Source organism: Mustelus asterias, chromosome 10 (genome assembly GCF_964213995.1).
Source record: "Mustelus asterias chromosome 10, sMusAst1.hap1.1, whole genome shotgun sequence".
Classification (NCBI taxonomy): domain Eukaryota; kingdom Metazoa; phylum Chordata; class Chondrichthyes; order Carcharhiniformes; family Triakidae; genus Mustelus; species Mustelus asterias.
In genome coordinates, this window is record NC_135810.1 from 64,207,662 (window position 1) to 64,229,816 (window position 22,155).

At 45.6% G+C, this 22,155-nt stretch overlaps 1 protein-coding gene across 1 annotated transcript in view; it reads right to left on the reverse strand.

Annotated features, from left to right (window-relative positions):
• The window catches only part of tyr (tyrosinase), a 54,357-nt gene extending 32,476 nt beyond the window's left edge, over window positions 1-21,881 (reverse strand). The window contains exon 1 of the mRNA XM_078222794.1: window positions 21,066-21,881. Coding sequence (XP_078078920.1) covers window positions 21,066-21,881 — 816 coding nt within the window. The remainder of the gene's footprint in view (window positions 1-21,065) is intronic.
• Window positions 21,882-22,155: the final 274 nt, after the last annotated feature.

Consider the following 22,155-nt stretch of genomic DNA (forward strand, 5'->3'; position numbering starts at 1 on the left):
AAATAGGAGCATCCACACTGCTAGGAGTGTACTATATCCCCCAAAGGTGGAATGGCATTAGAAAAGCAAATATGGAGACATATGTACAAAAGCAATAGGGCAGCAATCATTGGAGACTACTACATCCCAAATATCAATTGGGATATGAACCGTGTGAAGGGCACAGTGGGTAGAAAATTCTTAAACTGCATTCAGGAGAGCTTTTTTAGCCAACACACAAGACCAACAAGATGATTTAGTCCTGGGGAATGAAGCTGGGCAAGTGGATGAAGTAGCAGTGATGGACCATCTTAGAGATAGTGATCACCATACAGTTAGGTTTAGCATCATTATAGAAAATGACAAAGATAGAACAGGAGTAATAGTTCTAAATTGGGGGAAGACAAATTTTACAAAGCTGAGGGACATGTTGGCAAGAATGGACTGGATACAGCCTTCTAAGGAAAAATTGTGTCAAATCAGTGGCAGGCATTCAAAGATAAAATTCTATGGGCACAAAGTAGACATGTCCCACAAGGAAAAGGGTGGTATGGCCAAACCTAGAGCGCCCTGGTTATTTGGAAGCACACAAGCCAAGATACTTTGTGACCATCAGCTGACTCCAGCTCGCGTTCCTCAATTAAGATCAGTGGGCCCTTGACTGTGGTCCCACTAGAGGTAGACAAAAACGTCGACGAGCGACGATGAAGCCAGGTTGATTGGCCAGGTTCAAAATTGTCCCTGAGATGTGTAGTTAGAGGGATTAGCGGGTAAAATATGTGGGGGTAGGGCCTGGGTGGGATTGTGGTCGGTGCAGACTCGATGGGCCGAATGGCCTCCTTCTGCACTGTAGGGTTTCTATGTTTCTATGTTAAAGCAGAAGAGAGCTTCTGACAGTGACAAAGGATTTAATACTGTCGAAAGCCTAGAGGAGTACAGAAAGTACAGGGGTGAATAAAAATGGAAATTAGAAATGCAAAGAGATGGTACGAAAAAATGTTAGCAGGTAAAATCCTAAGATGTTTTACCAATACATTAAAAGCAAGAGAATAATGAAGGAAAAGGTGGGGCCCATCAGAGATGTACATGGTAACTTGATTCAAAGATGTGGACAGGGTTCTCATTGAGTACTTTGTCTCTGTCTTTACTAAGGAAAAGGATGATGCAGACATTTTAGTTAAACAGGAGGAGTATGTAACACTAGATACAGTATGAGAGAAAGTACTGGAGGGACTGGCATCCTTGAAGGTGGATAAACCAGCAGGGTCAGATGGATTGTATCCTCGGCTGTTGAAGGAAGTCAGCAAGGAAATAACGGATGCTTTGAGGATCATTTTCTAATCCTCACTAGATGCAGGTGAGGTCCCAGAGCAAGAATGGACTGGATACAGCTTTCTAAGGAAAAATTGTGTTAAATCAGTGGCAGGCATTCAAAGATAAAATTCTATGGGCACATTGTGCCATTATTTAAAAAGGTTTAGAGGGATAGGCCAGAAAACTATAGGCAGTTAGTCTGACTTCAGTGGTGGGCAAAATATTGGAAACAATTCTGCGAGACAGGAAAAACTGCCACTTAGGCACAGATTGAGCAGAATTAGTCAGCATAGTTTTGTTAGGGGAACATTGTGGCTGGAATTCATTGGGCTCACGAGCCACTGGCAGGAATTCCAAAGGCCCATTGAATCAGGTGTCAGGCCTAAGACTGGATTCCTGCTAGGTGGAAAACCCATCGCGATGCTCCCGGTCCACCCCGCCAGCCTCGATCAAATTCCCACCCATATATGCAAAACCCCTCATGCATTCAGTTATTCAGATCATTCTCCCGTGATGCACTCACCCCCAGTGGGAAGTCTATAAGGGGGGGGGGTCTGGTGCAGGCTCTGACAAATGTGAACATGGTGCCATGTACCCCAAGGAGTGGGGGTGGGGGAGAAAGGTAATTGGTGGGCCCATGAACCCCTCTGCTACTGCCAGGTTGTAGAGGGAGCCCCCCCTCAAGCCCCCCTTCAAGACTTCCCTCAAGATCCCTGGTGCCAACCTTACACTGCCCCTGGCACTCTGGCAGTGACACCTTGACATAACACCTTGCACTCCGAAGGGGGTACAGGGAGCTAAGTGCTGTGCCCATGTGCCACTCTGTCACTGCCAGGTTGCAGAGGGAGGATCCCCAAGGGGCTTGGGTGTTGGGTGAGCTCGGTCTGGGGAAAGAGCTTGACTTTGGGACTCTCCCCCAAGATGGGGATGTACTGGCCACACTTGTCCTTGTTGCCATGGGAAAGGTGTTGTTCAGTTTCAGGATGGTGAATTCTGACACCATTCTAGTGTAAGATATTCATTATTGTCTCTATCCTCTGAAATCTTTGAAGTGCCCTGGTCAGTTTGATATCCATTCTCCTTGGACACCTGGAAGTCTTCAAAATTACTGTAGCACTTCATTCCACAATAGGAATAAGTTCTCTTTAAAGTGCTCTTATAGAAATGACCTGTCAGAATTTCCTCAGAGAACTGCTTACTTTCTCTCATTGTCCTTGGCTGCTGTAAAAACCCTTTGAAGTGCTTTGATGGTCAGTTTCACCATAGACTATCCTTTTAACATTGGAAGGTTAGCATCTGGTGTCTGCACTCTTTGACTGACATTTATGGATTACTTACCCACTAGCAAAGAGCCTTGTTTGTTTTCCTTTCTCTTCACTCTTGAATGCATTTGGAGTGCTTTACAAACATTGTGGTTAGAAAAGAGGAAGTTAAACCTTGTGAAATTAGCAATAAGCAAAGGCTGAATGTTTATAAATTACGGTTCGGTGTCCATGGGGCATGGCTGTCAAAGTGACCAGGGCACGTCAAAAGTTTCAGAGGACAAAGGCAATAATGAATATCTTACCCCAGAATGGTGTCAGAATTCACCATCCTGAAACTGAACAACACTTTTCCCAGGGCAACAAGGCCGAGTGCAGCCATTACATGCCCATCCCGAGGGAGAGTCCTGAGGTTAAGCACTTTCCCTCAGCCCAAGTCTACCCAATCCCCAGGTTCCTTGGGAACCCTCCCCATGTCACTGGCAGTATGGCCACACCACTTACCTCCTTCTCCCTCACCCCCACCCTTAACCTACAAGGCACCAGGTCAGGGTATCACTGCCAGGAGGCAGTGCAAGATTAGCACTGGGGGCCTTGAGGGATGTCCTGAGGGTGGGTTTAGGGGAACCCATCAGGGATTGTCTCTCTTATTAGTATGGTTGGTTGAAGTTTCTGGCGGGGGGGCAGGGGGATGCGCTCTGGTCACCTTATGCCTGTATGGTGTTGCGGTGGGGGGGAGGGCTAACTTTTTCTTTCAGTGGTAGAGGGGAGGACGCTCCTCTGTGCTGAGGGGTTGAGAGTGCTTCCATTGCTGGTGGGGGTAGCCATGTCTGTTGTGGAGGGCTGGGGCCTATCTTTCAGCACGGAGATAAAAAGCCCTTTAAACAACGTCATCTCTGTAAAGCTGGCTGTCAGGTCAGGTTCCAGCTGGTTTGACTTCCATGTTCCTTCTTTTACAAGTTGTGGATTGATCTGAACTTCCTTCTCTAATCTCCTTTGCTCTTGAGTCTACCTCTGTTCCATCGAACTCCGTCTTATCTCTCCCGAGCTGGTATGAATTACAAGATCCAAATTTGTTTTGTGTTAGAGGTTTGTCGATTAATTCATAGTCATCAGCCATGATGTCTGCATCTCTGACTCTTTGTTCCTCTATGTGAGTTTTAAGGCTGAATGGGAGGCAGTTTTTGAACTCCTCCAGCAGTACTATTTCTCTTAACCCCTCCTAGGCTCACACTCAACGATCAAATATTAACCGATTAGTTCTCTCGGCTTTGGGGAAATTTTGAATGGACTTTTTAAGAGAGTCCTGGAATGGTTGGCAGTATGTCTCCGGTACAGATTCATAGGCTCTTAGGATTGCAGCCTTTGCCTGTTCATAGCTTACACAGCTGTTTGCAGGCAGCGTGAAGTGGATCTTGTGGACTTTTCCTACTAGCTGACCTTGCATTAGGAAAGTCCAAGACTCTGTCAACCACTTTAACTGATCTGTCAGCTTCTCAAAGGTTGTGAAGAAGGTTTCCAATTCCTCTTCTTGAAACCTGGGATTCATGTGGGATACTTTGAGAATTTAGTTCCCTATCCTTGTTGTGAGAGTGTGCAATCAAAGACTATCAAACATTGATACTTTGAGCCACTGAATACTGTTAGCATCTTGAGTGAAAAGTCATCACTTGCTGTGCAGCCTTATGGTCGCAGTACTTATTCAGCTAAGCCTTCCCTCCAAGGTGTATTGAAAGAAAACCCTTATATAGCACACCTTCTGAAAGAAGACTGACTGCTCTGCATACCCATATTCTTATTGCATTGGACTGCCTGATAGGGAGCCTGTGTACAACATTGGAGAGCATGGAGGAGTCTAGCCTAGACTGCATGCAAGACGTACGTAGGACATGGGAACAATATACTCAGCAATGGACATGCGTGCTCAGCTCCAAGCAGCCCGGTGGCACAATGGTTAGCACTGCTGCCTCACAGCCCCAGAGAACCAGGTTTGATTCCTGCCTTGGGTGACTGTCTGTGTGGAGTTTGCACGTTCTCTCCATGTCTGTGTGGGTTTCCTCCGGGTGCTCTGGTTTCTTCCCACAGTGTGAGATGTGCAGGTTAGGTGAATTGGCCATGCTAAACATGCTAAAATCAATGGGGATGATGTAGAAAGGGTCAAGAGCTTCAAGTTTTTAGGTGTCCAGATCACCAACAACCTGTTCTGGTCCCCCCCCATGCCGACACTATAGTTAAGAAAGCCCACCAACGCTTCTACTTTCTCAGAAGACTAAGGAAATTTGGCATGCCAGCTATGACTCTCACCAACTTTTACAGCTGCACCATAGAAAGCATTCTTTCTGGTTGTATCACAACTTGGTATGGCTCCTGCTCTGCCCAAGACCGCAAGGAACTACAAAACGTCATGAATGTAGCCCAATCCATCACGCAAACCAGCCTCCCATCCATTGACACTGTCTACACTTCCCTCTGCCTCGGCAAAGCAGCCAGCATAATTAAGGACCCCAAGCACCCCGGACATTCTCTCTTCCACCTTCTTCCTTTGGGAAAAAGGTACCAAAGTCTGAGGTCACGTACCAACTGACTCAAGAACAGCTTCTTCCCTGCTGCTGTCAGACTTTTGAATGGACTTACCTTGCATTAAGTTGATCTTTCTCTACACCCTAGCTATGACTGTAACACTACATTCTGCACTCTCTCGTTTCCTTCTCTATGAACGGTATGTTTTGTCTGTATAGCGTGCAAGAAACAATAGTTTTCACTGTATGTTAATACATGTGACAATAATAAATCAAATCACATCGAATCAAGTTGCCCCTTAGTGTCCCAAGATGTGTAGGTTAGGGGATTAGTGGGGTAAATATGTGGGCTTACAGGGATAGGGCCTGGCCAGATGTTCTGTCAGTGAGTAGGTGCAGACTCGATGGGCCAAATGGCCTCCTTTTGCATTGTAGGAATTCTATGAGCACAGAGTCCAAAAGCTGCAGCTTCTTGTAATACCTCTGACAGCTTTGGTGGAAACTCTAACTGTTGCTACCTTGACTCTGGATCGCAGTATCTCCCCTTTCAAAGCATAAAGGATAATGTGGATAGGAGTATGCAGTAGACCACAATGAATCTGGAGACACTCTTCGTGCTATATTGAAGCTGACCTCAGAACTGTCCAGGCAACAGAAACTGCTTCAGAAAGTTTGCTTCATCTGGTTGAGTCATGAAAATACTTTTTTTCTTGTTTAATTGACTCCATTGAGAAGATGATAAACTGATGCTGTGTAATGAGGAGGGTGACACTGGACTAAAAATAATTTTATGTCACTGACATCAGCTGCTATAGCTTGGAATGAGCCTGAATGAAGGGATTTGGTGTTACAGTGCTGGGCTACAGCTGGGGCTGCAGCAAGTAACATGTGAAGCGGGGACACCAAACACACTGCTCCACAACTAAGGAATCTCTAGTTAAATCTCCTCCTCTTTGCTCACTTCTGCCAGAAGCTACAGATTTGTTCCTTGCAGTTCTTCTTGCTTCAATGACAGACCATGCAACCTAACTATAATGTCATCAATATTGAGCTAAAGGCGCCCCCCTCCCCCCCCCCCCCCACACACACAGATAATGCTGAAGCTTCTAAAGTCACCATCCATAAGTTTAGAACACAGGCAAGACAGACAGACAAGCCCATTAACAACATAGAAAGACTAATCAGAAATATTAAGCTGATAATTACATATGTAGATCATCACTAAAACCATCTATTTCCACTTCCATAACATCTCCTGGCTCCACCCCAGCCTCAGTTTGTCTGTTGCTAAAATCTCATCTTTGGCGCAGAAAATTATTAGGTGGAATAAAAAATTAACAAGTTCAACATTTTCGGAGTTAAATTTGTGAAATGATTCCTTCAACATACAAAGGACACATGGGGGGGGGGGAATTTTCCTGTCCCGCCTGCCATGGCAATTATAGTGGGCGAGGCGCGGACCATGTAAAGGCCCGTTGACCTCATGCGGGATTTTCCAGTTTTGGGGTGAGCGTGGCCGGAAAATCCTGCCCTTAGTTTAATCTTTTACTGAGGCCTCTGCTGCAACAAGTAGCTGCCTAGAACAATAACTACTTACATTTCTACAGTGCTCTGGTTTAATAACCTATCCCAAGGTATGTTACAGAAGCATAAACAAAAAAAAATTGATACTAATAAGTCACACATGTAGATATTGATCTGATAAGCATAGTGGTAGGTTTTAAAGAACATGCTGATAGAAGAGAGATAGGTTTCAGGAGGAAATTCCAGAGCTTAGGGTCTACGCAGCTGAAGACATGACCAACAGTGGTGAAGCGGTTAAAAACAGGGACGATCAGGCAGCCAGAATTGTGGGACTGCGGATGGTGCCAAGGAGGGAATAGAAAATGAGGACAAGAATTTTAGAATTGAGGCATTGCTTAACCAGGGGCCAACATAAGTCAGTGAGCACAGGGCGATGGGGAATCAGATCTTGACATACTGAAATCTAGTGAAATAGTGAAATTTAGAGATAACAAAGGCATGGATGGGTTTTTAGCAACAGACAAACTGAGGCAGGGGTGGTGCCAGGAGAGGTTACGGAAGTGGAAATAGATGGTTTTAGTGATGATCTAAATATGTGATTATAACCTTAATTTATGGTCCAATTTAACACCGAGATTATGAACATTCTAGTTCAGCTTTAAATAATGTCTAGGAAGACGGACATCATTGTATAGAGAACAGAATGGTGAGAACTGAAGCCAATGGTTTCTGTCTTCCCAATACTTAGTAAGAGGATGTTTCTGCTCATCCAACACTGGATGATGTATAAGGAGCATGACAATTTGTAAGCAATAGAGAGATTGAGAGAAACAGTAATAGGTAGAGTTCTCAGCTTTTTGGCTAAGATCAAGTGTCAGATTTTAAATTTTTTAAATTATTCATTCGTGGGACATGAGCGTCGCCGGCTGGTCAGCATTAATTGCCTATTCCTAGTTCCCTGAGGGCAATTGAGAGTCAAGCACATTGCTGTACTCTGGAGTCACATGTAGGCCAGGCTGGGGAAGAACAGCAGGTTTCCTTCCCTAAAGGACATTGGTGAACCAGATGGATTTTTCTGACAATCAACAATGGTTTCATGGTCATCATTAGATTTTTAATTCCAGATATTTTTTATTGAATTCAAATTCCACTATCTGCCGTGGCAGAATTTGAACCCGGGTCCCCAGAATATCAGCTGAGTTTCTGGATTAATAGTTTATCGATAATACCATGAGGCCATCACCTCCCCAAGCTCAAGATGGGGTGCAATGCCTTATCTTGTTAGCTTGGATCTTGTTTGTCTCTTGTGGGGACCATGAATTAGATTGAATATGAACTTTGTTTTTGAGCAAGAAAGGAGATGGATTCGGGCTTGCCAGGTTCACTCTGCGCATTGGCTTTGTAACTTTAAGAATGGAATTCTTTTTAAAACATGAGATAGAGTTACAGTTCCCGCCTGTTTTGTGGCAGGAAAATGGCGTACAATCAGGCATGATGCAACTAGCGGGAATGGTGCCCGTTTTCGTGCCCATTCCCATTTTACTGAAAAAACGTTGCTGCATTCGGGAGCCCGACCAAAACGGGCGAAACGTCAATTTGCCTCTTTTGGCATTCATCACAATGTGATTAGTGAGCTTCACTCCCAATCGTCCCAGCTCATCTGCCTTAACGACCTCGTTCACTGCAGCCAGATCGGTCAGGAAAACACCTCAAATATAGAAGCATTCAGGCTGCGTTAGCGAGTTTCTTTGGCAGACAAGAGGGTGATGATGACTTGCTGTGCGCAATTGTGATGATGCTCTGGTGCAAACTAGTCTGACTCCTACCTGAACTCTGCATGCATGCTGCCACTGGGCTCATATCTGGGTGGTGGGTAAGGGAGCATTAAACCTCCATGCAGGGCCCTGGGTCAGGTGAGGTTTGGGGGGGAGGGAATCTCTCTTGGGTTTTGGGGATACCATGGCAGATGTTGTAAGTTGCTGTCAATGCTTGCCACCGACTGTCGCCAGTAAATTATTTGAACACCTTGATTTTCACAGCAGCAGTGCGTTGAGGGCCCTCCCTCACTGACATCAACCTACAGGGTCCCTCTGGTGACCAGCAGAGTAAGTACATTCCTGTTAGAGCTAATTAGAGACAAGTTAGTCACAGGTATCGGGTGAAATAACATTTATTTTTGCTTTCAATATAAGTGGTAGTATAAGAACATGTGAACATGAGATTTTACAGTGTTTAAATATTCTATCTCCCCAGTGTTGCCCTTCACCTGTGCCATCTTAGTGTCGCTACAAGTTTTTAACCTGACATGGCATACCACTATGTCTCGGTGTTTCTCCAGGATGAACATCGGAGGTGAAGATGGCCAGCTGCCTACCATGCCCTGTGGGCTGTGATGCCTTTGGCGATCGTCCTCTGGAGGGCCTGGACCTTGAGGATCCTGGCCAGCTTCCAGGTAAGAGTTTTAAAAACACCATAAATGGCATTTGCTACCAAATAAACCTGTTGGACTTTAACCTGGTGTTGTTAAAACTCTTATTGTGTTTACCCCAGTCCAACGCCGGCATCTCCACATCACAGCTTCCAGGTGTCAGGGATGTATCCATGACACCGTCTTCAACTGGCTGCCCCTGAGATGTCTTGGTGTCAGAAAGGGTGGAGTCAGAAGGTGTAGCCACAGCCGCAGTCTCCTGGGTGGAAGGCCCCGGCACGGCACGGAAAAGAGAGGAGTATGTTAGGTCCAGGCAGCTAAAAACAGAGGGCGCTCTGGAGGAGTACAAAGAAAGTAGGAAAGAACTCAAACGGGGAATTAGAAGGGCATAAAGGGGTCACGAAATGTCCTTGGCAGACAGGATTAAGGAGAATTCCAAGGCATTTTATTCATACGTTAGGAACAAAAGGGTTGTCAGGGAAAAACCAGACCTCTCAGGGACAAAAGTGGGGAATTATGCTTGGAGCCCAAAGAAGTAGGGGAGATCCTAAATGAATACTTTGCATCGGTATTCACAAAGGAGAGGGATGTGTTGACTGGGAGTGTCTCGGAGGGGAGTGTTGAACTGTTGGAGAAAATCTCCATTACAAGGGAGGAAGTGTTAGATTTGTTAGAGAATATAAAGACTGACAAATCCCCAGGGCCTGATGGAATCTATCCAAGGCTGCTCAGGGAGATGAGAGATGGAATTGCTGGGCCTCTGACGCAAATCTTTGTCTCGTCACTGGACGCAGGTGAGGTCCCAGAGGATTGGAGGATAGCTAATGTGGTCCCGTTATTTAAGAAGGGTAGGAAGGATAACCCGGGTAATTATAGGTCGGTGAGCTTGACGTCCGTGGTGGGGAAGTTGTTGGAGAAGATTCTTAGAGATAGGATGTATGCGCATTTAGAAAGGAATAAACTCATTAACGATAGTCAGCATGGTTTTGTGAGAGGGAGGTCATGCCTCACTAACCTGGTGGAGTTTTTTGAAGAAGTGACCAGAATGGTTGACGAGGGAAGGGCTGTGGATGTCGTCTATATGGACTTTAGTAAAGTGTTTGACAAAGTCCCTCATGGTAGGCTGGTGAAAAAGGTTGGATCTCATGGGATAAAGGGGGAGGTGGCTAGATGGGTGGAGAACTGGCTTGGTCACAGAAGACAGAGGGTGGTAGTGGAAGGGTCTTTTTCCGGCTGGAGGTCTGTGACTAGTGGTGTTCCGCAGGGCTCTGTATTGGGACCTCTGCTGTTTGTGATTTATATAAACAATCTGGAAGAAGATGTAACTGGGGTGATCAGTAAGTTTGCGGACGACACAAAATTGGCAGGACTTGCAGATAGTGAGGAGCACTGTCAGAAGCTACAGAAGGATATAGATAGGCTGGAAATTTGGGCAAAGAAATGGCAGATGGAGTTCAATCCTGATGAATGCGAAGTGATGCATTTTGGTAGAAATAATGTAGGGAGGAGCCAAACGATAAATGGCAGAACCATAAAGGGTGTAGATACGCAGAAGGACCTGGGTGTGCAAGTCCACAGATCCTTGAAGGTGACGTCACAGGTGGAGAAGGTGGTGAAGAAGGCATATGGCATGCTTCCCTTTATAGGACGGGGCATAGAGTATAAAAGTTGGGGTCTGATGTTGCAGGTGTATAGAACGTTGGTTCGGCCGCATTTGGAATACTGTGTCCAGTTCTGGTCGCCACACTACCAGAAGGACGTGGAGGCTTTGGAGAGAGTGCAGAGGAGGTTTACCAGGATGTTGCCTGGTATGGAGGGTCTTAGTTATGAGGAGAGATTGGGTAAACTGGGGTTGTTCTCCCTGGAAAGACGGAGGATGAGGGGAGACTTAATAGAGGTATATAAAATTATGAAAGGCATAGATAGGGTGAACGATGGGAAGCTTTTCCCCAGGTCGGTGGTGACGTTTACGAGGGGTCATAGGTTCAAGATGAAGGGGGAGAGGTTTAACACAGATATCAGAAGGACATATTTTACACAGAGGGTGGTGGGGGCCTGGAATGCGCTGCCAGGCAAGGTGGTGGAGGCGGACACACTGGGAACGTTTAAGACTTATCTAGGTAGCCATATGAACGGAGTGGGAATGGAGGGATACAAAAGAATGGTCTAGTTTGGACCAGGGAGCGGCACGGGCTTGGAGGGCCGAAGGGCCTGTTCCTGTGCTGTATTGTTCTTTGTTCTTGACTCAGGCCCTTCCTCCTCCTTCGGGGTTCCTGTGGAAACCCTGGGTCACTCCATGGGATGGCGGTGCTTCTGCAGTGAGCTCCAGAAGCTCCGGCTTCACCTGGCCCTGCCAGTCCTGGAGGACCATCTGCATTGTTGCCATGGTGGTCGAGCCCTCTGCAGTGGCCCGAGTGGGGGGCAACCTGTCAATGGCAGCAGCAAGTGCCCTCTGAGACTGGGACACGCTCTGCAGCCCCTCAACCATGACCCTCTTATAGAATTTATAGAAACCCTACAGTGCAGAAGGAGGCCATTCGGCCCATCGAGTCTGCACCGACCACAATCCCACCCAGGCCCTACCCCCACATATTTTACCCGCTAATCCCACTAACCTACGCATCCCACGACTCTAAGGGACAATTTTTAATCTGGCCAATCAACCTAACCTGCACATCTTTGGACTTTGGACTGTGGGAGGAAACCGGAGCACCCGGAGGAAACCCACGCAGACACGAGGAGAATGTGCAAACTCCACACAGACAGTGACCCGAGCCGGGAATCGAACCCGGGATCCTGGAGCTGTGAAGCAGCAGTGCTAACCACTGTGCTACCGTGCCCACCCTCTGACTGGGCCACTGTACCAATTATCATTAGTACAGGTCAATCATTATTAGTAAATGTCATATACCTTGACCAATTACAGATATTCTCTGACAACATGGGAACCATAAGTTCTAGTGGTTTCTGCCTTACTTTCCCATGGCCACCTTTTGCCTGTTCCAGACTCTCTTATCTTGTTGATGGCTTTGTCTGTTCATTAGTTTGCTTGCTTTGCCCTTGGCTTATGAATTTTCTATTCATAAAGGCTGTCTAGAGTCCATGCCAATAAGAGCTATACTTCTATGGGTGTATTGTTGTAAGGAATGTGGTTCACTTTGCTGGCTTATTTCCCATGATACCTTAGAACCCTATGCCATTAACCAAGATGTATGCTTATTCAATAATGCACTTTCAAAAATACATGTTTAACTTATCTTACGGTGGTTATATGTACTTCTCTGCAGACAGTACCTCTGTAGTATATATAGGCAATCTGTGTTTCTTATCCTAAACTAATCCACACTATTCTGATAGTCTTTATGTGTTTTAAATCCAGGGTATTTGGAATTCATCTAACATATCTCCACTTTTGGCCCTTGGTCCAAGATTGGGCCACTAAATAGATGTTTTTAAGTAAATATTCTCGGATCCCAGATGGTTGTTTGGCATTTGGGATTTCTTTCCCCTACACTAACTCTCATCACTGCTGCTTCACCCTGTGTGGACCTAACTACTTGTGCGCAGCAACATTTGAGCAGGTACACAATTACTACAAATCCTAAGATCTTAATAAAAAAGAACACAATCCCTTGCTCCCAGAGAGCCCAGCCAACCTGAAGCCCAACCCCTGAGAGTGACAGGTTGGGCCTGCTTGTGTTTTTCCTCCTCTTTTTTAATATGACCAGCTAGTTTGGTTATGGATTCTGAATTATCTGGTATGTATGTGAAACACTCCGATCCAATTATGGCACATGTTCCACCCCTGGATGCCAAGGTAAAGTCTAATGCCATTCAATGCTGAAGTATCATGGTGCGTATGGCAACCATCTCATCATTGACTTTAGTAAAGGCATTGGCTGTATAATTGGCAATTTGTTCCAAAATTGAGATTATATAACTGCTTTCTTGTGCCTATCTTCGGATTCCATACCAGGGTAGCAGCATACCATAATAGCGTTCTATAGAACGTCGATGTCTCATCAAAGGAGGAAGGTGAGGAGAATGATAAATGCATGGGACTACATATCCAAGGTAACATGATCCCTTCCATCCAATAGGGAGCCAAGAATATGTCCTATCCCCACAAATCCAATATGTGCTGTTGAGAATTGGTAAGTGTTGCCACCCTTGAAACAATAAGTGATATTACAAGATTGATCACTACTAGGTGGACTCAAGCATAATCAGCTGGTCTGATTTTCAGTGTGGTAACATTCACTTGTGCCTAGATTACTTCCAGGACCTTCCTTATTCTCAGTTGGCCATAGGCTGTGCTCTGTGTTTGGAACTACTTCACCCAGTCTTGTGATTGGCTCACTAACTTTAAACATCCATCCCACACAACTAGAATGCTGTTGGGCCACTATAGCTATTTAATAATTCTCATCATTGTTGGACAGCCCTAAGGCTGGTGCTGTTACCAAAAGTTGATCAATTAATGGTGAGTGCAGCCTCACACTCTCCTACCTATTCTATCTCTTGTAACTCCTTACTAAATGCTCGCCTCCCTCTTGATTTAGGCTGACAATTTCTGCTATATTGAAAATCTAAGAATAAATTCCTGAATTTCTTGAAGCTACTGCAAATTTTGAAACGCAACGCTCCATCCTGGCTGGGACAGAATGGGTTAATTCTCTGCTTCAAAAGGGGTGGAGTAAAGTTCTCAAATGGACGTCATTATGCCATCACACCTTTTTGGCAAGCATTCGGAACCCAGGACGAACTCTTCTCTCAGAATCTAACTTGAGAATAATCTTCTCATTCCCAATTGTATCAGAAATATATATTTGAACCTAACAAGAAATTTGGATCCAAGATTAATCCAAAACAAGATTTATCATAATCATATCAAATATCCCAACTTCTAATTAACCCTACCAAATTAACACTATCACATGTTCACACTTATTTTGCATCTCTCCAGCCTATGCTTAAAATTTGCCTGTTTAATTGTTTCCCACAAATCTGCCTTTATAAACTAATGCTGGCCCAAGTTTCAGAGCAATATAAAATCAAATCAACTGTTTGCTGAAATAGTTAACTTTTCCTACAGCCTTCAAATGGAATGTAACAGCAATATAGAGATTGCTGCAGCTCATAAATTTTAAACAAGTCACTTTCCACTTCCAGCTTCTTAAAGTGACAGAGCTCGAAATTTCTGTTGAATTCCTGTATTATCTTGAGGACAACCATGGCCATCAATTGTACTCAAGGTTAAGGAATTTCAAAAACTTTTCTTATTTTGGTTTACACTTTAATCCAATCCAATTTCCATTTGATTTTAAACTCTATATCAAACCCACTATGGTCAATGAGGGGGAAAGTAACATTAAAATCTTAAAGCAAGCAGTATAGCAAAAACATCCACATGACTACTCTATTAAACACACTCAGATGCAAATGAAAGCTTCCAATTCATTCATTCCACAACAATCTCAACTTCTAAACTGGAATGAAAATATAACATTCATTGAAATTAAACCAAAGGGTAAAGCATGGTATTTATTGCCTGCCATACTCTACAAGAACAAATGATGGCGCTAACAACTCCTGTTCAACGATAATTAGACCACACAAACACACTGAAATACAAAAAACTTACTCAGCTCAACTTCGGGTCTTCTCAAATCAATTTTTTGCATCTTGCCAATAAATTTACAGTATTTTGCACATTCTTCTCTCTCTCTCTCTCTCTGCCCGTCTCTGTCTCTCTCTTTCCTGTCTTTCTGTCTCTGCCTGACTCTCTCTCTCTCTTCCTTTCTCTCTATCTCTCCCTGTCTTTTTCTCTCTCTGTCTATCTCTCTCTCTCTCTCCGTCTTTTTCTCTCTCTGCCTATCTCTCTCTCTCTTTCTTTCTCTCTGTGCCTCTCTCTCTTTCTCTCCCTGTCATTTTCTCTCTCTGCCTATCTCTCTCTCTCTTTCTCTCTCTTCCTTTCTCTCTCTCTATCTCTCCCTGTCTTTTTCTCTCTCTGTCTATCTCTTTCTCTCTCTTCCTTTCTCTCTCTCTCTATCTCTCCCTGTCTTTTTCTCTCTATCTCTCTCTCTCTTTCTCTCTCTTCCTTTTTCTCTCTCTCTGTGAGTTGTCACTCAAGTTTGGATTGGAGCCATTACTGATTTTTTTTGTTGCCCTGTCTACCACACTTCCTACTAGCGTCAGGGGCTTTGGGATTATATTCGTTTTCTATCATTTTCTTTATAAATTTCCCATGCTCTGTTACTACTGTTTGTATTAGAAACATAGAAACTAGAAGCAGGAGTGGGCCATTCGGCCCTTCGAGCCTGCTCTGCCATTCATTTTGATCATGGCTGATCATTGAATTCAATATCGTGATTCTCCTCTTCCACCCATATCGCTTGATCTCTTTAGCCCCAAGAGCTATATCTCATTTCTTCTTGAAATCAGACAACATTTTGGCCTCAACTACATTCTGTGGTAGTGAATTCCACACATTCATCACCCTCTGGGTGAAGAAATTTCTCCTCACCTCAGTCCTAAAAGGTTTGCCCCTTATCTTCAAACTATGACCCCTAGTTCTGGACTCCCCCACCATTGGGAACATTCCTTCTAAATCCACCCTGTCTAACCCTGTTAGAATTTTATAAGTTTCTATGAGATCCCCTCTCACTCATCTAAACTCCAGTGAATATAATCCTAACCAACTTATTTTCTCCTCATATGACAGACCTGCCATCCCAGGAATCAGCCTATAAGCCTTTGCTGTACTCCCTATATAGCAAGGACATCCTTCCTCAGATAAGGACACCAAAAGAGCTCACAATAGTCCAGGTGTGGCTTCACCAATGCCCTATACAATTGCAACAAAACTTCCCAATCCTATACTCAAATCCTCTCGCTATGAAGGCCAACATACCATTTGCCTTCTTTACTGCCTGCTGTACCTGCACACTTACTGACAGCGATTGATGCACGAGGATTTCAAGGTCTCGTTGAGTATCCACCTCTCTCAATTTACACCTATTCAAGGAATAATCTGTCCTCTTATTATTGCTACCAAAGTGGATAACCTTACACTTATCCACATTATACTGCATCTGCCATGCAGATGCCCGCACACTCAGCCTGTCCAAATCTTGCTGAAGCATCTCTGCATCCTCCTCACAGCTCACCCTCATGGAGTCCTCGTCCCCTAATGCCAACTATCCATATTGTTCTCGAATCTCTCACTGGAGACACCAAGCATCCAGACCGACCATCACCTCTTTTTTGTGTGGCCCTTGTCCCTTTGCGCTTTCCCTGTTGCACAACTTAACCTCTAATGTCTTTCCCTATCGCACGGCTATTCACTCCGCTATTCAGAGTGATCCAAGAGTCTGTCCTTGGTCCCCTGCATTAGACGTGACCTCTTTACCCAGTGATATTGTGTTCCTAACCCCTGCTCTTGTTTCGATTGCTCAATTTACGGCTCCAGCAGCCTGACATGTAACTCTTCTAACTGCGGAGTGGACCCACTCTTAGACACGTCCTGCCACCGGATTCCTGTGAATGATCCTGCCGACTACACCAGTTCTGTAGGGATATTTTCAGAAGGCTAAGTATTGAGCTTAACTTTAGCTAATACAAAGACCTGTGACCACAGTATCGTCCTTTATTGACCAACGTATGCTGGGAGAGAAATGGTTGGGCAGTCTAACATTTCTCTGGAGTTAACTCACAGTGACAATACAATTATACATCTTCCAAAAGGCATCTATCCGCCCTCTGGCTCATCTCAGTCGGAAATGAACCAATCATTATTAGTACAGTACATCAGTACTACATCACAACTAGTACATCATTAGTATTCATAAATGTCATATACCTTGACCAATTACAGATATTCTCTGACAGTATGGTTGTAACTTGGGAGAGGGGAGTGTGCAGCGGGACCTGGGTGTCCTTGTGCACCAGTCACTGAAGGTAAGCATGCAGGTGCAGCAGGCGGTAAAGAAGGCAAATGGCATGTTGGCCTTCATTGCGAGCAGTTTCGAGTACAGGAGCAGGGATGTGTTGTTGCAACTATACAGGGCTTTGGTGAGGCCACACCTAGAGTATTGTGTGCAGTTTTGGTCTCCTTTTCTGAGGATGTTCTTGCTCTCAAGGGAGTGCAGCAAAGGTTTACCAGGCTGATTCCAGGAATGGCAGGACTGATGTATGAGGAGAGATTGACTAGGTTAGGATTGTTTTCGCTGGAGTTCAGATGAATGAGGGGGGAATCTCACAGAGACTTATACAATTCTAACAGGTCTAGACAGGGTAGATGCAGGGAGGATGTTGCCGATGGTGAGGGAGTCCAGAACCAGGGGTCACACTCTGAGGATTCAGGGTAGACCATTTAGGACGGAGGTGAGGAGACATTTCTTCATCCAAAGAGTGGTGAGCCTGTGGAATTCATTACCACAGGGAGTAGTTGATGCCAAACATTGAACGCATTCAAGAGGTGGCTGGATATAGCACTTGGGGCGAATGGGATCAAAGATTATGGGGAAAAAGCAGGATTAGCTATTGAGTTGGATGATCAGCCATGATCGTGATGAATGGCAGAGCAGGCTCAAAGGGCCAAATGGCCTCCTCCTGCTCCTATCTTCTATGTTTCTATAAGTTCTAGTGGTTTCTGCCTGACTTTCTCAGGGCCACCTTTTGCCTGTTCCAGATTCTCTTATCTGGTTGATGGTTTTGTCTATTCATTAGGCCATCTGAGTTTGCCAGCTTTGCCCTTGGCTTATGAATTTTCTATTCATAAAGGCTGTCTAGAGTCCATGCCAATAAGAGCTATACTTCTATGGGTGTATTGTTATAAGGAATGTGGTTCACATAACTGGCCTATTTCCCATGATGCCTTCGAACCTTGTGTCATTAGCCAAGATGTATACCTGTTAGATAACACACTTACAAAAATACATGTTTAATTTCTCTAACTATGGTTATATGTGCTTCTATGCAGGCAGTACCTCTGTAATATATATAAGGCAAGCTGTGATTCTTATTCTAAATGAATCCACTCTGTTCCAAAAGTCTTTATGTGTTTTGAATCCAAGGGTATTTTGAATTCCTCTCATAGGCACATTCTCAAAGGCTGCTGCCATAGCCCACTGTGTCTCAGCACTGCCCCACTGGGTCTCCTGCAAGCTCTGCAGCCTCTCAGCCATTACCCTTTGTGAGTGGACCGCATTCCTAAGGGCTACAGCCATAGTCCACTGTGTCTTAGCACTGTCCTACTGGGTCTCCTGAAAGCTCTCGAGCCTCTCAGCCATGGGCCGCAGAATCTCAAGAAGCCGGTTCAGGCTTCAGCTGTGGCCTACTGTTGACTCGATCATCACTTGGAACCTGCCACTCATGGCGAGGATTTCCTGCCCCAGACTTTCCACTGCAGACGCCACCCTTGCAGTGTTGGCATGGGAACCACACAAGACAGGCAATAGCTGGTCCGCCTGAAAGCTTTGAGACTCCTCCCAACAGCCTCACAGTTGGTCCAGTGTGGCCGTCAGCCCCTCCTGCATTCCATAACTCTGTTGCTGCATCTCCAGCAGCTGAGGAAGAAGTGATCTCAGAGGACCAGCATGTAGCCTGGGGCCAGCTGAGTGTTCACCTCCATATGTCAGAGGCCTCGGACAGTCCCTCCTCCACCTGACGTACATCAGCAGATGTGTCATGCGCACGAGTGAGTGACCCAAAAGACTCGTCACTAACTTGATCCGTGATGTGAGAGTTTCTGGGATGGTGAGTTGCGAGGTGGAAGCTGATGCAAAACTGGTGCCGGCCTCGGAGGTCCCTTCATCCGCTTCCTCCAAGGAGTCCTTTGAGCTGTCAGGGGCAGGATAGGTGGGAGGAGCAGTGGGGGCTGCAATGCCAGATGGCCCAAGTGTGTTGGGGTCCCTTCCTGCAACACAGGACACAAGGTTAAGTGCAAGGGAGAGAGAGGAATCTGGGCTGCATGCAACTTACTTGAGATTTCTCCAACGAGTGGAAGATTGGCAGGTGCTCATTTCTATGCTCCAGCCCGATCGTGCTGTCGCTAATGGTCCGCATCCCCTCCTCTCCCACAAGTTACAATGCCCACTCCTCAAAGGGGGTGAGGATCCGGATCTCAGGCACACCACCCCCTGTCTTCACACTCTCCCGCTGATTATGGGCATTCTTCTCCTGTGGGAGCAGAAGGAGCGATGTAAAATCTGATGGCACGAGTGCTGGAGGGTATCAGGGGGTGGCCCTCAGAGAGCAAGGTGGGAGAAGGGAGGCGCTTGGGGATCAGGGGCTGAAAGCATGCAGGGCGCTTGGGGGGTAGGGGGATCTGAGGGTTATTTAGGAGGAAGATGCTAGATAAGGTTAATCACTCACCCTTGCTGCCCAGATTAGATCATTGAATTTCTTGTGGCGCTGCTTCCCAGTTCTCCTGCCCAGTGCCCTGGCAATAACGCAGGCTGCCTCCGCCTCCCGGGCTGCATTTCTATCCCTTCCTCGTGGCTGGCGTCTTGCTGGGGGTAAGAGGGTGTCCCACCTTGCCTCCACCAACTCCAGCAACCTGGCCAGATCAGCATCAGAAAATCAGGGAGCTGTCTTCCTGGAGGCCATTTCTTCCTGCACTGCCTGCCTGTCTATCCATCCTTTTGGCTTTTGTGGAGCTCTCCCTTGTTAGGGCAGTTCAGCTGCAAGCAATTTGAGCAAGTCACCCGCCCATTAGAGCATTCCAGCGAGTTTGATGCAGTTTGCCTTGTTACCATGGAGAGGAAGCCAAGTCAGCACTTGCAGGTGTGTTGATGGGGGGGGGGGGGGGGGGGGGGAGGTTTGTGCTTCTGTGATGACCGGGGGCAGGGGAGAGAGAGGGTCATGTCAGTCAGCCATCAGGGCCAGGGAGGTTGATGAGGGGGCCATGTGCAAGAGGGTCCGGGGGGCAGACGGTGATGTAAGGGGGTCAGTAATGTTGAGGGGGGATGGGGAAGCTGTATCTGGCCGGTGGGGGGGGGGTTCTGTCAGCAGAGCTGGGGTTTTTTCTGCTTTTCTTGCGCATGCGCAGTTTGTGCCTCTGAATTAGGCCCCACCCACTGCCTGCAGCAGCTGGAAATGGTCTAGCCCATGTTCTCAGAGACAGGGTGCATGTGATTGGGTGGGAAATTGGATAAGATCTCTCCTGTTTTCACGCTAACTGGACACTTAGAAAAAATCTTGCAAAATTCCACCCCAAGATTCAAAATCAGAAGAGAAAACAAAATAAATAAGGATAAATTAATTACATGATGCTAAGTTTTAAAAGTTTGGAAGGTGGAAGGAAAGACCAATATTGAGAGTTCCACATTTTTGAAGTGAGTAATCAGGTTGCTTTCAGCAATAATAATGTGTATAAAATGCATGATGTGGAGATGCAGCGTTGGACTGGAGTAAACACAGTAAGATGTTTAACAACACCAGGTTAAAGTCCAACAGGTTTATTTGGTAGCAAAAGCCACACAAGTTTTGGAGCTCCGAAAGCTTGTGTGGCTTTTGCTACCAAATAAACCTGTTGGACTTTAACCTGGTGTTGTTAAACTTCTTACTGTATAAAATGCATTACAACCTTAAGAAAATAACACCTCGCACCCAGAAAAATAATCATGATCAAGTGTCTTCAACAAACCCTTTAAGAGGAAGAGAGCCTTCCTTCAGTGGTAGCATTCCTGCCTCTGATTCTGAAAGTATGGCTTTGAACCTCACTCCAGGAAGCCCTTGTGAGAATCGACCAGAGTTCCAGTCCCTGAACACTGGTTGCTGTTCCTTGTCGGATGGGAGTAACTGGCAGTCCCCATTATATTTCCCTGGTCGGGAGTTGAGGGGCAGACTAATAATTTGTCCACATTTTTAAAAAAATCGGCTGCTATAAAACACATTAGACATGGAAGAGAAAAAAAGAATACTGTTTTCACTATAATAACAATGTTTCACCAAATGACCGTCAGAATAACTTACAAAGGATTTATCTTTCAGTGAAGAAATATGGGTATAAGGAATGGGGTTCTTGTACAGTACCTGCCACGCAGCGAAGAAGGACCCAGAGCTGAGAAGGTTGGGATTGGTGGAATGGCGGCCTCCCATATACTCATCAGTGCAAACATCACAGCTTTCCGAGTCTCTCCAATCCCAATATGGGATGGTGAAGCTGTCATCTTGTGCCGTCTTCCTGAGCTCATTCTCCCATAGCAACATAAAGGCTCTGTGCCACGTTAGGAAACCTGGCCCTTCGTGGGCAAAGTCAATATCCATCCAAACATTAGACATGCCCAGGAGAGCATCTCGAGATGTGTAATAGTGCATCCAAACAAATAGATCATAGACGCTTACATCTCTGAACATGGGATTGGAACCATTGTTCATCTGGGCATATGTTCCTGTGGCGATCTGATAGTCCTGGCTGATGGTATATTTAGCCAGATTGAGATAGGCAAGAAACTGGTTCCTTTCTGTTGCTGTGAGGTCGAATATATTTTTCCTAATAGACAATCGTTGTTCCGTGCAATTGACGCCGAAAAAACCAAATCTGCAGTCTCCACAGTTAAAGCCCATGAAGTTTTTGTTGCACTGACAGGTCCTGTTGTAAAAGACAATCGGCCAGCTTTCGCGGTCATCTACCCCCAAGAATGGGAACTGAGCGCCATGCGGAGCATCAATTAATAAGACGTCTTGACACCGTCCTCTTCCGGAGAGCTCTCCACACGGGGACCCGTCTCCATTCCAAGCTGGACAACATTCCTTCCTGAGAAGTGTCTCTGCAGAAGTACATGCTCGGGGAAATTGTTGGAAAGAGAGTTTGCAAAGACTCAGTAGGCAGAGAAACAGAAGAGACATATTTTCTGGGTGAGCTCCTTTTACCTTGGCTCATTACCGAGTTAGGAGTCAAGTACTTCACTTCGACTTTCTCCTCAAACTCCTACATCACATGCTTTGGATTAATGAAAAGAGCTTTTCATTCCTGGCTGGCACAATCATTATCAAACACAGCCCTCATCCAGCTAGACATTACAAAAAAAAATGCATTTTAGTAAACCCCCAACCCTCCCCACCACTTTCTGCTAAAATTCCATCTTCTGTGACCATTACACTCTTATTATAGACTAGCCTA